This window comes from Dendrobates tinctorius, unplaced genomic scaffold (genome assembly GCF_039654945.1).
Source record: "Dendrobates tinctorius isolate UK_male_01 unplaced genomic scaffold, ASM3965494v1 ptg000239l, whole genome shotgun sequence".
Taxonomy (NCBI): Eukaryota; Metazoa; Chordata; class Amphibia; order Anura; family Dendrobatidae; genus Dendrobates; species Dendrobates tinctorius.
In genome coordinates this window covers 480,001-497,434 of record NW_027361906.1, presented here as the reverse complement: position 1 = coordinate 497,434, position 17,434 = coordinate 480,001, and the positions used below count along the sequence as shown (strand labels likewise).

At 43.7% G+C, this 17,434-nt stretch overlaps 1 protein-coding gene across 2 annotated transcripts in view; it reads right to left on the bottom strand.

Moving 5' to 3' along the window:
- AIDA (axin interactor, dorsalization associated) overlaps window positions 1-17,434 on the bottom strand; it is a 32,154-nt gene that overhangs the window by 10,052 nt on the left and 4,668 nt on the right. For both annotated transcript variants that reach the window (XM_073556784.1, XM_073556785.1), the window contains exons 2-5: window positions 14,738-14,807; window positions 6,070-6,123; window positions 4,613-4,667; window positions 290-353 (exon numbers count right to left, since the gene is read on the bottom strand). In XM_073556784.1, coding sequence (XP_073412885.1) covers window positions 290-353; window positions 4,613-4,667; window positions 6,070-6,123; window positions 14,738-14,807 — 243 coding nt within the window. The remainder of the gene's footprint in view (window positions 1-289; window positions 354-4,612; window positions 4,668-6,069; window positions 6,124-14,737; window positions 14,808-17,434) is intronic.

Genomic DNA, 17,434 nt, shown 5'->3' with positions numbered 1-17,434 from the left:
CAGAGGTCACACACCATCTCTGCGGCAGGGGGACGAGCAGCGTTGGAATGTAAGTGGTGGGAGATCGATGAATATTGAATTAAAAAACAAAAAATTGCCCATGTGGACAACCCCTTTAATTTTGGCCAAACTGGGACACAGTACACAAATACACAATGTATCGAGGAACCATGGCTGGCAATAAAAAACAAAACAAAAACCTGTAATACAGCCCATAGACCGGCACTCCACCGCCACTCACTGCCATGCAGACGGAGTGGTGGGAAGGGGGGGGGGGGGGTGTACCTACCTTAAAGGGACGGGCTGAACATCAAAGGGGAATTCTTTGTTGAATGTTAGAAGGTTGTCCAGGACTAGAAAGTGGGAGAACAGCAAGAGTTAAAAAAAAAAAAAAAAAAAAATACACGATTTCTCCAAAAACTCATTCAACATAGAATTAAATTCAATGCCATTAACCCCTTCCTGCTGCGGCCAATTTTCATTTCTGCGCTTTCCTTTTATTTTTCTCCTTTTTCCAAGAGAAATAACATTTTTTATTTTTTTTTCTACTTTTTCAGCAACAATCACCGTATATATATTTTTTATGATATCAGTTATATAATAAAATAGAATAGTAATAAAATTATACAAAAATAAATATATATATATATAATAAAAAATAATATGAACTGATTGTTATTACCACCATTTTGGGGCATATTTGGTTATATATATATTTTTTTTTTTTTTAAATTTTTTCCATTTTCCCTAGAGGACCTGAGCCGATGAGCTTTGGGTCGCTTGTACAATATCCTGCCATGCCGAACTATAATGGGGCTGCTGATTTTGGGTACAAGTCTCCCTCACTATATAGCAGAGTATTCCGGCACCCTGTGTTCTTGTCGCCGATCATGTGCGCCCTAATCGATAACCCAAAGGGACTGCACCATTTAGATCCCATCGTCACAGACTGGCCGCGCCACCTACTGTAGATCCCATCGTCACGGACTGGCCGCGCCACCTACTGTAGATCCCATCGTCACAGACTGGCCGCGCCACCTACTGTAGATCCCATCGTCACGGACTGGCCGCGCCACCTACTGTAGATCCCATCGTCACAGACTGGCCGCGCCACCTACTGTAGATCCCATCGTCACAGACTGGCCGCGCCACCTACTGTAGATCCCATCGTCACAGACTGGCCGCGCCACCTACTGTAGATCCCATCGTCACAGACTGGCCGCGCCACCTACTGTAGATCCCATCGTCACAGACTGGCCGCGCCACCTACTGTAGATCCCATCGTCACAGACTGGCCGCGCCACCTACTGTAGATCCCATCGTCACAGACTGGCCGCGCCACCTACTGTAGATCCCATCGTCACAGACTGGCCGCGCCACCTACTGTAGATCCCATCGTCACAGACTGGCCGCGCCACCTACTGTAGATCCCATCGTCACAGACTGGCCGCGCCACCTACTGTAGATCCCATCGTCACAGACTGGCCGCGCCACCTACTGTAGATCCCATCGTCACAGACTGGCCGCGCCACCTACTGTAGATCCCATCGTCACAGACTGGCCGCGCCACCTACTGTAGATCCCATCGTCACAGACTGGCCGCGCCACCTACTGTAGATCCCATCGTCACAGACTGGCCGCGCCACCTACTGTAGATCCCATCGTCACAGACTGGCCGCGCCACCTACTGTAGATCCCATCGTCACAGACTGGCCGCGCCACCTACTGTAGATCCCATCGTCACAGACTGGCCGCGCCACCTACTGTAGATCCCATCGTCACAGACTGGCCGCGCCACCTACTGTAGATCCCATCGTCACAGACTGGCCGCGCCACCTACTGTAGATCCCATCGTCACAGACTGGCCGCGCCACCTACTGTAGATCCCATCGTCACAGACTGGCCGCGCCACCTACTGTAGATCCCATCGTCACAGACTGGCCGCGCCACCTACTGTAGATCCCATCGTCACAGACTGGCCGCGCCACCTACTGTAGATCCCATCGTCACAGACTGGCCGCGCCACCTACTGTAGATCCCATCGTCACAGACTGGCCGCGCCACCTACTGTAGATCCCATCGTCACAGACTGGCCGCGCCACCTACTGTAGATCCCATCGTCACAGACTGGCCGCGCCACCTACTGTAGATCCCATCGTCACAGACTGGCCGCGCCACCTACTGTAGATCCCATCGTCACAGACTGGCCGCGCCACCTACTGTAGATCCCATCGTCACAGACTGGCCGCGCCACCTACTGTAGATCCCATCGTCACAGACTGGCCGCGCCACCTACTGTAGATCCCATCGTCACAGACTGGCCGCGCCACCTACTGTAGATCCCATCGTCACAGACTGGCCGCGCCACCTACTGTAGATCCCATCGTCACAGACTGGCCGCGCCACCTACTGTAGATCCCATCGTCACAGACTGGCCGCGCCACCTACTGTAGATCCCATCGTCACAGACTGGCCGCGCCACCTACTGTAGATCCCATCGTCACAGACTGGCCGCGCCACCTACTGTAGATCCCATCGTCACAGACTGGCCGCGCCACCTACTGTAGATCCCATCGTCACAGACTGGCCGCGCCACCTACTGTAGATCCCATCGTCACAGACTGGCCGCGCCACCTACTGTAGATCCCATCGTCACAGACTGGCCGCGCCACCTACTGTAGATCCCATCGTCACAGACTGGCCGCGCCACCTACTGTAGATCCCATCGTCACAGACTGGCCGCGCCACCTACTGTAGATCCCATCGTCACAGACTGGCCGCGCCACCTACTGTAGATCCCATCGTCACAGACTGGCCGCGCCACCTACTGTAGATCCCATCGTCACAGACTGGCCGCGCCACCTACTGTAGATCCCATCGTCACAGACTGGCCGCGCCACCTACTGTAGATCCCATCGTCACAGACTGGCCGCGCCACCTACTGTAGATCCCATCGTCACAGACTGGCCGCGCCACCTACTGTAGATCCCATCGTCACAGACTGGCCGCGCCACCTACTGTAGATCCCATCGTCACAGACTGGCCGCGCCACCTACTGTAGATCCCATCGTCACAGACTGGCCGCGCCACCTACTGTAGATCCCATCGTCACAGACTGGCCGCGCCACCTACTGTAGATCCCATCGTCACAGACTGGCCGCGCCACCTACTGTAGATCCCATCGTCACAGACTGGCCGCGCCACCTACTGTAGATCCCATCGTCACAGACTGGCCGCGCCACCTACTGTAGATCCCATCGTCACAGACTGGCCGCGCCACCTACTGTAGATCCCATCGTCACAGACTGGCCGCGCCACCTACTGTAGATCCCATCGTCACAGACTGGCCGCGCCACCTACTGTAGATCCCATCGTCACAGACTGGCCGCGCCACCTACTGTAGATCCCATCGTCACAGACTGGCCGCGCCACCTACTGTAGATCCCATCGTCACAGACTGGCCGCGCCACCTACTGTAGATCCCATCGTCACAGACTGGCCGCGCCACCTACTGTAGATCCCATCGTCACAGACTGACCGCGCCACTTACTGTAGATCCCATCGTCACAGACTGACCGCGCCACTTACTGTAGATCCCATCGTCACAGACTGACCGCGCCACTTACTGTAGATCCCATCGTCACAGACTGACCGCGCCACTTACTGTAGATCCCATCGTCACAGACTGACCGCGCCACTTACTGTAGATCCCATCGTCACAGACTGACCGCGCCACTTACTGTAGATCCCATCGTCACAGACTGACCGCGCCACTTACTGTAGATCCCATCGTCACAGACTGACCGCGCCACTTACTGTAGATCCCATCGTCACAGACTGACCGCGCCACTTACTGTAGATCCCATCGTCACAGACTGACCGCGCCACTTACTGTAGATCCCATCGTCACAGACTGACCGCGCCACTTACTGTAGATCCCATCGTCACAGACTGACCGCGCCACTTACTGTAGATCCCATCGTCACAGACTGACCGCGCCACTTACTGTAGATCCCATCGTCACAGACTGACCGCGCCACTTACTGTAGATCCCATCGTCACAGACTGACCGCGCCACTTACTGTAGATCCCATCGTCACAGACTGACCGCGCCACTTACTGTAGATCCCATCGTCACAGACTGACCGCGCCACTTACTGTAGATCCCATCGTCACAGACTGACCACGCCACTTACTGTAGATCCCATCGTCACAGACTGACCGCGCCACTTACTGTAGATCCCATCGTCACAGACTGACCGCGCCATTGAACAGCAGTGATGGGAGCGAGCTCTGGTCGCTGCTGTTACAGGTAAATGCCAGCTATACACAGTCAGCCATGTACGAGATGGCGCCATGCCCGCGCACATGTGCAGCACATAACCAGCATAAAGGCCCCTCCTAAAGACAGGTGGGCTTGTGGCTCTCGACAGCCCTACAATCAGCTGTTAGTGTCACATCCCTTTCCTTGTTTACCAGGCAGAGCGCCGCACTCTGTAGTGACCATGCCCGGTACTGCATCTCGGAGCAGTCAGGTCATTAATATCAAAGTTTGGGTTAACCCTTTAAATTCTAGGCTATGACCTGTATACAGAGGACGGTATATACTTACTGGGTTCTAGTTTCTTGAGCTCTTCCAGCTGGAATCCTTCTCGACTCTGTGTGGACTGTGGAGAGAGAGGAGGAAGACTTAGGGGGGCTCAGCGACATGACGGCAGCTGCACCAAGCAATGGATAATGTACAATCCAAAGTCCCTGCTGCAGTTACAAAAATACAACATAAACCCCCCAGTGTGATCCCACCCGAAATGTAGAAACACCTGTCCTCCATTAAATCCGTGGCTGTCACCCCACAATATATCTGTCTCCACGTCCTCGGTCCCGTTCCTATGCTGATGAATTGGGGTGTAGTTCTCCTGTATTAGCATAGTCACCGTCACTATGGGGGGCTCTGGGGTCCGGATATATTAACATAACGTTACATCAGCCGTCAGTTATAACACTAAAATAATACACTCCGTGGCCGCCGCGCTCAGCACAATATTGGCTTTTTCTGGAGCCCACACCCTTCACGCTGTGACTGAGGTTACACTAGGGGCGATTCATTCACTCTGTCCCCGGCAGGTCCTGTGGTGCTGGCACGCTGCCAGTCATCTCACAGCTGTCAGAGGCCGACAGCCAAGAATAAACCGCACAGTCAATGCATCCGAGACTCTGCTCCACCTATCAACCGATCCTTTCCCCCACGACAAATAAATGTGCGGTCGGGAAGCCACAGATCTGATGCAGGTAAGGAATAAAACCTGGAATTCAAGGCTTACGCCATAATACTGTGGCCCGATTATCACTCCGCTTTTCCAATACAGAACGTCACAGAGTTAAAGAGATAAAATTCTAAACTACCTGCAAGAACCACTAGGGGGAGCTCACTACATACAGGATTTATACAGCCACCACTAGGGGGAGCTCACTACATACAGATTTATACAGCCACCACTAGGGGGAGCTCACTACATACAGATTTATACAGCCACCACTAGGGGGAGCTCACTACATACAGATTTATACAGGCACCACTAGAGGGAGCTCACTGCATACATATTTATACAGTCACCACTAGGGGAAGCTCACTACATACAAATTTATACAGGCACCACTAGAGGAAGCTCACTGCATACATATATATACAGCCACCACTAGGGGGAGCTCACTACATACAGATTTATACAGTCACCACTAGGGGAAGCTCACTACATGCATATTTATACAGTCACCACCAGAGGGAGCTCACTACATACAGATTTATACAGCCACCACTAGTGTGAGCTCACTACATACAGATTTATAGTCACCACTAGGGGGAACCCAATTCATATAGATTTACACAGCTCCAATAAAACATCAGATGAGTAAACTTGTTAGCAAGTATCTCCACCTAGTGGTGGCTGCAAGCACCTAAAATAATAATACTAGTTACTTTATAACAAGAAGCAAGGAATTTTAATGCCTCAAAACTCACCCTATCACAGTCACCAAACTAGAAACTAAAGGAGCAAACATAACACTCACCTGCAGGGCGGCGCTGCGTAGCTCTAGGCATGTTGCGATTTTTCCAATTGTTTTCTGCCACAAAGAAAAAAAAATACATTTTATATTAATTATATTTATATAAATATACACAATACCTGGAAACTGAAGATAATGGAAAACCAGCAATTTGAAAGCTGCTTTGGTTGTGACTGCAGGATGGGACATGACAAGAATATTACTTAGCAGTAGACGAGAGATCTTTGTGAAGTTGAAGCAAAATATATATATATTTATATATTTTCAGCATTTCTGAATTTTAATATCTGAACAAGTGGAGGAATAAGCAGCTGCCGATATTTAGGGCAGCTTATAAAAAAGAAAAGATAGAATCCTTTCTGCCCATCGAACTCTAGAAACATCAGACTGCCGGGGGATCCAGTCGGATATTTCCAGAATTTTTACAGGATTTCTTAGATTAATTTCTTAGTAGCCGCCCTCGCGCACCTTATCAGGGGAAATATGCAAAATTCACAAATTAATTTTCACACTTCCCGGCTCAGCCTCTCGGTTCAGGATTATTAATAACATGTTACGGGGCCAGCAGCCAATTCTGTAACAACATTAACTCTTCCTATATCAGCAGAAGAGAGACGTCCCTTCATTGAAGTTACAGCGTGTGAAATAAGTATTGAATACGTCCCTGATTTTCTAAGTAAATCTATTTCTAAAGGAGCTATTGGCATGAAATTCTCACCAGATTTCGGTAACAACCCATCCAATCCACACAGGCAAATAAGTCATCCATAGATGTCCATAAATTATGTGTAATAATGAGAAATGACACATGGAAAAAGTATTGAACACATGACGAGGAGGTGCAAAAAGGCATTGGATAGTCATGACACCAGCTGAAATCTATCAGTAACTAGAAGGTAATCTTGCCACTTAGTGCAAATGATATCAGATAGTTCAACTGATGCCTATAAAAAAAAAAAAAAAAAAAAAAAAGTGTATCCTTAACCAAAAAGTGCCGCACAAGATACATGTCATGATGGGTAAAACTCCATCTCAAGACCTTCACAACCTTATTGTTGCAAAACATACTGATGGCATTGGTTACAGAAGAATTTCTAAATTACTGAAAGTTCCAGTGAGCACTGTTGGGGCCATAATCCAGAAAAGGAAAGAACATAATTTCACCATAAACCGGCTACGTCCAGCTGCTCCCCACAAGATTTTGGTTAGAGTGAAAAGAAAAGAACCAAAGAGTTGTCCCAGATCCAAGGACCACCTGTTGAGATCTACAGAAAGACCTGGAATCAGCAGGTACAATCGTCGATTCCTCTTATGTAGTAAGTAATGCATTCGACCTCCATGGCCTGTACCCATGCTCACCACGCATGACTCCATTGCTGAACAAAAAGCAAGCGTGTTTAAAGTTAAACTTTGCGCAACAACATTTAGACAAGCCTGTGAAATACTGGGAGAATACAGTCTGGTGAGAAGAGATCAAAATTGGATTTGGAGGTCATAATACACACAATGTTTGGAGGCCAAAAGACACTACATATCAGGACAAAAACACCATAACGACAGTGAAGTTTGGAGGTGGGAACATCATGGTTTGGGGCGGTTTTATGGCGCTAGCAAACTTCATATAACTGAAGGAAGGATGAATGGACAAATATACCGAGACATTTTTGATAAAAATCTGCTGCCATCTATCAATATAAGGAAGATGAAATGAGGGTGGACAATTCAGCAAGACAATGATCCCAAGCGCACACAGGCAAGGAAACTCTTAGTTGGTTTGAGAGAAAGAAAATCAAGCTGCTAGCAGGGCCGAGCCAATCACTAGACCTGAATCCAATACAAAATGCATGGAAGGAAGTAAATAAAGCTCAGAGTTCATAGGATTAGCCCATGGGACCTTCAGGATGTGAGTGTGCTTGTGTGGAAGAATGGGCCAAAAATCGCACCTGAGCAATGCCTGCTACTAGTTTCTCCATATAGGTGGCATCTTGAAGTTTCATTACCAACAAAGGCTTTTGCATGAAGTATTAAATAAATTTTAGTAAGGGTGTTCAATACTTTTCCTTGCGTCATTTCTCAATATTACACAAAGAAATCCTCCTTAGATGTCCATAAATTATCTGTGTGGAATGGATGAGTGGTTACTGACATCTGGTGAGAATTTCATGTCTATAGCTCCTTTAGAAATAGCTGTATTTAGAAAATTAGTGACGTGTTCAATACTTATTTCACTGGCTGTAATTCTTTCACTAACTTTTTGTACCTCAAAATTAAGTGAATGAAGCAAATGTATCTCCATGGGGTGCAAGACCAGGCCCATAGGTGAAAGTTGCATCCATCAGACATTTTTAGCTCGTCCTGTAGTTATGTCTGAGGTCGGAATATCCTTTGGGGGTCCAGCTGCTCTGAACCTACTTGATTACGGCTATGTGCACACGTGCGGAATTTCCGCGGCAATTCCGCAACTCCCTGCCGCGTGAAAAACGCGGGAAATTCACATGCAGAATTCCCGCGAAAAACTAGCGTTTTGCAAGCGTAATTAGCCTCCAGAATGCTGGCGTTTTCCAAGCGATCTGGAGCATCACTTGGAAAACTGACTGACAGGTTGGTCACACTTATCAAACATGGTGTTTACAAGTGTGAGCAACTTTTGCAGCATCAGTAGTAAAAGATAGGATGTAAAAAATAATTACAAAAATAAAAAACATTGTTATTCTCACCTTCCGACGGCCACCGGAGTCCTTCCCGCCTCTCACCACGCTCCCGGCATCTTCCGGTCCCAATGATGCTTTGTGCAAAGGACCTGAGATGATGTCGCACTCGCGAGAGCGCAACGTCATCAGCGGTCATTCGCGCAAAGCATCACTGGGACCGGAAGATGCCGGGAGCGTGGTGAGAGGCGGGAAGGACTCCGGTGGCCGTCGGAAGGTGAGAATAACAATATTTTTTATTTTTATTCTATTTTTTACAGGATTATGGCACCCAGGGCCTGGAGGAGAGTCTCCACTCCTCCAGACCCTGGGTACCATCCACACATGAAGCGCTCACTTTACGCATGGTGGGCATAGCCACATGCGTAAAATGAGCGTTTCAATGCAATCCTATGGGTGCGGAATCCCCATGATTCCGCAAAAAGAATGAGCATGCTGCATATTTTTCCGCTATGCGATTCTGCAGCATTAGCACAACATTGTGGAATCCCACAGGATTGCATGGGATGCGATTGTTTTCACGGCAATTCCGTGCGTAAAAACCGCCGCGAAACCGCAAAAAAAAAAGCAACATGTGCACGTGGCCTCAAAGGTAGGTGCACTCAAAGTTGGTCACCAGTGTCACAGAATCCCGAGCCAGATGGCAGACCTCATAATACTGGGAAGAGAGTTTACGAAGTGTCTCCTGGACACACATACATTGCACCCAAGCCCAGAAGTGAACCGTCATCTGCACAATTTAGGCAGGGTGTGGCCGCTTCTCAGAACATGAGTGAATAATGCCTACTGGGGGGCTGCCAAGATATGATCCATTTTCCATACACAGATACTTTCAGGGCTCCAAATCCCTAAAAAGCTGTAAAAGCTCGAAGCTCGGCAAAAACTGTGTGCACAAGTTCACGATACCTGAGAAAGGGTCTAGAAAGCGACAAAGTGTTTAACCACAATGCTCCCCTTGTACATAGGGGCAGTATTACAGTAGTTATATTCTTGTACATAGGAGCGGTATTATAGTAGTTATATTCTTGTACATAGGGGCAGTATTACAGTAGTTATATTCTTGTACATAGGGGCGGTATTATAGTAGTTATATTCTTGTACATAGGGGCAGTATTACAGTAGTTATATTCTTGTACATAGGGGCGGTATTATAGTAGTTATATTCTTGTACATAGGGGGCAGTATTATAGTAGTTATATTCTTGTACATAGGGGACAGTATTATAGTAGTTATATTCTTGTACATAGGGGACAGTATTATAGTAGTTATATTCTTATACATAGGGGCAGTATTATAGTAGTTATATTCTTGTACATAGGAGCAGTATTATAGTTGTTATATTCTTGTACATAGGGGCAGTATTATAGTAGTTATATTCTTGTACATAGGGGGCAGTATTATAGTAGTTATATTCTTGTACATAGGGGGCAGTATTATAGTAGTTATATTCTTATACATAGGGGCAGTATTATAGTAGTTATATTCTTATACATAGGAGCAGTATTATAGTTGTTATATTCTTATACATAGGGGCAGTATTATAGTAGTTATATTCTTGTACATAGGGGGCAGTATTATAGTAGTTATATTCTTGTACATAGGGGGCAGTATTATAGTAGTTATATTCTTATACATAGGGGCAGTATTATAGTAGTTATATTCTTGTACATAGGAGCAGTATTATAGTTGTTATATTCTTGTACATAGGGGCAGTATTAAAGTAGTTATATTCTTGTACATAGGAGCCGTATTATAGTAGTTATATTCTTGTACATAGGGGGCAGTATTATAGTAGTTATATTCTTGTACATAGGAGCCGTATTATAGTAGTTATATTCTTATACATAGGGGCAGTATTATAGTAGTTATATTCTTATACATAGGAGCAGTATTATAGTTGTTATATTCTTATACATAGGGGCAGTATTATAGTAGTTATATTCTTGTACATAGGGGGCAGTATTATAGTAGTTATATTCTTGTACATAGGGGGCAGTATTATAGTAGTTATATTCTTATACATAGGGGCAGTATTATAGTAGTTATATTCTTATACATAGGAGCAGTATTATAGTTGTTATATTCTTATACATAGGGGCAGTATTATAGTAGTTATATTCTTATACATAGGGGCAGTATTATAGTAGTTATATTCTTGTACATAGGGGGCAGTATTATAGTAGTTATATTCTTGTACATAGGGGGCAGTATTATAGTAGTTATATTCTTATACATAGGGGCAGTATTATAGTAGTTATATTCTTGTACATAGGAGCAGTATTATAGTTGTTATATTCTTGTACATAGGAGCAGTATTATAGTAGTTATATTCTTGTACATAGGAGCCGTATTATAGTAGTTATATTCTTGTACATAGGGAGCAGTATTATAGTAGTTATATTCTTGTACACAGGAGCAGTATTATAGTAGTTATATTCTTGTACATAGGGGCAGTATTATAGTAGTTATATTCTTGTACATAGGAGCCGTATTATAGTAGTTATATTCTTGTACATAGGGAGCAGTATTATAGTAGTTATATTCTTGTACACAGGAGCAGTATTATAGTAGTTATATTCTTGTACATAGGGGCAGTATTATAGTAGTTATATTCTTGTACATAGGAGCCGTATTATAGTAGTTATATTCTTGTACATAGGAGGCAGTATTATAGTAGTTATATTCTTGTACATAGGGGCAGTATTATAGTAGTTATATTCTTGTACATAGGAGCCGTATTATAGTAGCTATATTCTTGTACATAGGGGGCAGTATTATAGTAGTTATATTCTTGTACATAGGGGGCAGTATTATAGTAGTTATATTCTTGTACATAGGGGGCAGTATTATAGTAGTTATATTCTTGTACATAGGGGGCAGTATTATAGTAGTTATATTCTTGTACATAGGGGGCAGTATTATAGTAGTTATATTCTTGTACATAGGGAGCAGCATTATAGTATTATTGTACATAAGGTGCAATATTATAGTAACCCAGGAGCACACCACAAACCGGTAGGAGATAGATTAGCACCCTATGCCCACCCAGCACCTGTCACTCAGTATGCCTTCAACATGAATTAAGTAGAAGGTTTTTGCTACTATAATACCGTCCTCTATACGTAACAGTAAAACACAAATGACAGTGGGCAAGAGGTTGCTCCCCTCCTCCATTTTCCAAGCACAGAGCATGCCCACAACACTCTTCAATGGAAGTCAATAAGTTACAGTATTGGTTTTACAGTCTCATCCATTTCAGATATCCACATTATATAAGCTGACATGAGACTCTGGATTTCTGCAGTCCGTCCTGTAATAAGAGTGATAAAGCTCAGTTTCTCAGAGACGTGGGCGGCAGGATAAGTCGATGATAACCAGTGATGCTATAAATCTCGCTTATCCTCAGGTTTCCTATGAACGATTACATCTAACCTAAAAAACCAGAACCGCACATCTCCCGCACAGAATCTGCAGGTGTCCGTCAAGTCCTGGCCTCCTGACAAAGCATCTATCACTAGAGTGCAAGAGCCCGACCCCGAGGGGCCCAAGAGGCCTTCAAAAATCAGTAGAGGAATTATTACTTGATGTTTCTTTCCTGTTTAAGTCCTTTCAGGGTCTGAGATAATCTTTCAAGAATGCAGAATTATCTTCTCGCTCCATATACAACATGAAGAGGCTTAAATGAGATGCAGATTTTAAGACTTGATATTAGTAATGTTTTGGCAGAGAATATCCCCCCTCCCTCCGACACTGCTCCCTACCTAGCCTCCCGAATGTGGAAGAAAGAACATCCCTGGGAGAGAACACAGGAAATGTCTGACGGACACCATGAGACATCACACTCCAACCTACAGCAGCATATTACTGCTATACGTCATAATCACCTGCCGGCTACAACCGGCTGAACATATATAAGGCAGGAGCAGTATTATAGTAGATATATTCTTGTACATAGGGGCAGTATTATAGTAGATATATTCTTGTACATAGGGGCAGTATTATAGTAGTTATATTCTTGTACATAGGGGCAGTATTATAGTAGTTATATTCTTGTACATAGGGGGCAGTATTATAGTAGTTATATTCTTGTACATAGGGGGCAGTATTATAGTAGTTATATTCTTGTACATAGGGGGCAGTATTATAGCAGTTATATTCTTGTACATAGGGGCAGTATTATAGTAGTTATATTCTTGTACATAGGGGGCAGTATTATAGTAGTTATATTCTTGTACATAGGGGGCAGTATTATAGTAGTTATATTCTTGTACATATGGGGCAGTATTATAGTAGTTATATTCTTGTACATAGGGGGCAGTATTATAGTAGTTATATTCTTGTACATAGGGGGCAGTATTATAGTAGTTATATTCTTGTACATAGGGGGCAGTATTATAGTAGTTATATTCTTGTACATAGGGGGCAGTATTATAGTAGTTATATTCTTGTACATAGGGGGCAGTATTATAGTAGTTATATTCTTGTACATAGGGGGCAGTATTATAGTAGTTATATTCTTGTATATAGGGGCAGTATTATAGTAGGTATATTCTTGTATATAGGGGCAGTATTATAGTAGTTATATTCTTGTACATATGGGGCAGTATTATAGTAGTTATATTCTTGTACATAGGAGCAGTATTATAGTAGTTATATTCTTGTACATAGGAGCAGTATTATAGTAGTTATATTCTTGTACATAGGGGCAGTATTATAGTAGTTATATTCTTGTACATAGGGCAGTATTATAGTAGTTATATTCTTGTACATAGGGGCAGTATTATAGTAGTTATATTCTTGTATATAGGGGCAGTATTATAGTAGTTATATTCCTGTACATATGGGGCAGTATTATAGTAGTTATATTCTTGTACATAGGGAGCAGTATTATAGTAGTTATATTCTTGTACATAGGGGCAGTATTATAGTAGTTATATTCTTGTACATAGGAGCAGTATTATAGTAGTTATATTCTTGTACATAGGGGCAGTATTATAGTAGTTATATTCTTGTACATAGGGGGCAGTATTATAGTAGTTATATTCTTGTACATAGGAGCAGTATTATAGTAGTTATATTCTTGTACATAGGGGCAGTATTATAGTAGTTATATTCTTGTACATAGGGGGCAGTATTATAGTAGTTATATTCTTGTACATAGGAGCAGTATATAGTAGTTATATTCTTGTACATAGGGGCAGTATTATAGTAGTTATATTCTTGTACATAGGGGCAGTATTATAGTAGTTATATTCTTGTACATAGGGGCAGTATTATAGTAGTTATATTCTTGTACATAGGGGCAGTATTATAGTAGTTATATTCTTGTACATAGGGGCAGTATTATAGTAGTTATATTCTTGTACATAGGGGGCAGTATTATAGTAGTTATATTCTTGTACATAGGGGCAGTATTATAGTAGTTATATTCTTGTACATAGGGGGCAGTATTATAGTAGTTATATTCTTGTACATAGGAGCAGTATTATAGTAGTTATATTCTTGTACATAGGGGCAGTATTATAGTAGTTATATTCTTGTACATAGGGGCAGTATTATAGTAGTTATATTCTTGTACATAGGGGCAGTATTATAGTAGTTATATTCTTGTACATAGGGGCAGTATTATAGTAGTTATATTCTTGTACATAGGGGGCAGTATTATAGTAGTTATATTCTTGTACATAGGGGCAGTATTATAGTAGTTATATTCTTGTACATAGGGGGCAGTATTATAGTAGTTATATTCTTGTACATAGGGGGCAGTATTATAGTAGTTATATTCTTGTACATAGGGGGCAGTATTATAGTAGTTATATTCTTGTACATAGGAGCAGTATATAGTAGTTATATTCTTGTACATAGGGGCGGTATTATAGTAGTTATATTCTTGTATTTGCTATGAAATTAACATCCGGTGTCCAGAGTACAGAGTGAGCCATGACAGAAATGACAGCACTTGCCTTCTGATCCTCTGTGAAGTCAGACGAGTTGGCCGGTGACTGCGCTTCCTTCTGTAACTGTCGGGCCAATCTATAATGACAGGAAGTTAATTATTGAAAATATTTTCATCATAATCTGATTTAAAATGAACATTAAGTAATCAGAGATGAGAATCCGCACACAAAAAACATCACTGATCAAAACGGAAAGACAGAAAACTGCAGCCTTGTGCCCACAACAACCGGAATATGGCTTCCATGTTCCTTCACCAGGTGAAGAAGTGAGAGGTGTGTGGGAATTGGTTGCTACGGGCCACGAGACTTGTTTTTGTTTTCCTGTCAGACATCTTGGCTACATGAGCGGAGGCTGCACACGTCTTACTGAGGAAACATACAGCAGACCTGGCCTTATTTTACCTCAGTTTGTCTGTAAACTGTAGAAAAACTGGCGCATCTCTGAATCTGTTCCCGCATTAGAGGTCATAAGACAACGGACTCCATTTTTTTTTTTTTCTTTTTAATACATTTACCTCAGAAAACGGTCCTCCATTTAGAGGTGTTCCCCTGTCAACTAATTATGAAGCTTTTAGTAAAATTATAAAATTACCATTTAAACATTTCTAGGAAAACTTGTGTGAAAACCAAAATGGCGGAAATGTTGCGCTAAAGTGTGTGAAATCTCACAATTTTTTTTGGCCGATTTTACATCTTTCGGCCGGCGTAAATAATAATAAAAAAAGACAAGTGTACGCCGCTGGTGCATGACTGCGGTATATTTATGAGCATCCAGCGCCGATACCCGGGGTGCGCTGTCCCCTTTAAGAGCGGTTCAGCTGTGGCGAGTAGCAGGGAGGTAGTGTGCGGCGGCGGCGGACACCCGTCTGTGTATGGATTTCATCTCTTATTCACATCCTGTTGAGAGTCTCCACCCAAGGAAAAAAAAAAAACCATAGCCGGAGATTCTGACTGAGTGGGAACCTGAGCAAATAATCCTGCAAAACTGACAGGAATGGAGGAAATCTGTGCGCAGATAGAGCGTTACTGTACTACGGGAAAGATGGATGAAAAGATCAGAGCTGCCGCCGAACACACAAGGAGCTGATCGGAGTCTGGGAAAGCTGGGTGCTCGCTCACAGAAAAAAACGTAATGGACGTCGCTTTGGTTAACATACGGGTATTATATGCTCGCCTCTGCTGTCACTAGTCGCAACTGACATTCAGGAGTCCAGGAAAGTTGGGAGACAGTCATAATGGCCCCTTAAGTATTTTAGAACTTTTTTTTTTTTTTTTTTTTTTTTTAAGTTTTATTCGCCCCTTTAAGATCAACTAGTCATGTCTGTGCAATGGCGCACTATTATACATAACCCCGCAGAGGAGAAACGGCCGATCAATTGCACCAGGAGCACCGAATCTTCACAAAGTGGCGGGATAACAAGGAGAATCTGGAAGAAGCCTTTCTCGTGTAAAAAGAAGGGTCGCTACTATTTGAGGTCTCTGCTTGCCGTCAGTGAATGGGAACCTCCAGCGTTGTCTCGGCCATGTGATAGGATACTGTATCGAGTGGAGTGGGGGGGTACGTCGGCCATGTCAGTAATCTGTGTCTGCCACTCCAAAAAACTGCTATCTACCTTTTGGCATCATCAGCCAGTCAGGCTAATCAGAAGAACTGAGGTGGCCAGGATGTGGGACGCGGTCAGACGTGGTAGATAGACCGAGTTCTGTGAATTGATCGGCACCAACTCCAGTTGGTTCTCATTCACTGACAGCAAGCAGACGGTACCAAGAGCCAGATATTGATAGGTAGCACCGGTCAGGCAGGTGGTGGCACCTACTCGTGAAGAGTCACATTTGGGGGGAGTCTAAAGTCACAGATATGCAGGTAATATGGGGTCCCCGCGGCTTGTCTCACATCAGCACCCTTACCTGCCCGTTCCTGACCTCACAAGTCCGAGATTCTAGGCTATAAGTGACGTGTCTGACGGATGCGTCACAGATGTCTATGGTTAGGAAAAACCGCTATAATTACTGCCTAGAGAGGGTGACGGATGATGCGGGCACTTAGGGACTTTTAGATTACCGCTTCATGTCAGGATCAGGAATAATCCCCTGCACAGAAAACACCGCGAACACCGTGTAGAATCTTACATGGTTGTTTTTCAATGGCTCATCATTGTCAAGACCACGGCTTGCGGTCAGTGACGTTTTAACATCTAGAAGTGACAAACCGTCCTACCCAGATACAATCATGCTGGAATTTTTTGCATTTGTAATGAATGCCTCCATTTACCGCAGACCGGTTGTAATTTATTGGGGAGGACTCACATGGCTTTATTGATGTGCAATTTTAGGGGCTGAAAACAAAGCAAAAAAAAAAGGTAATGTGCGAGTTTTCAGTCACTTCTTTTTAGCTTGTGGTATTTGTTGACTGTGCTTGCACCAATTTTCAAACTGATCACGCATTTTGGAAATTTTATTTAATTTTATTTTTTTTAAACGCTCTTTTCCTTCTTTAACTTTTTGTGGCGTTTTAGTGTGAAAAGTGGCACATTCTGCTAAAACTAATACTAAATTTTAAGAACTGTAAAAAGTTGCCATTGATGTATCAACCGGAAAACATCTGGAGAACCCAAATCTTCACCTACAGTGGTGAACATTGAAAAGAACAGGCAAACATATATATATATATATATATATATATATATATATATATATATATAT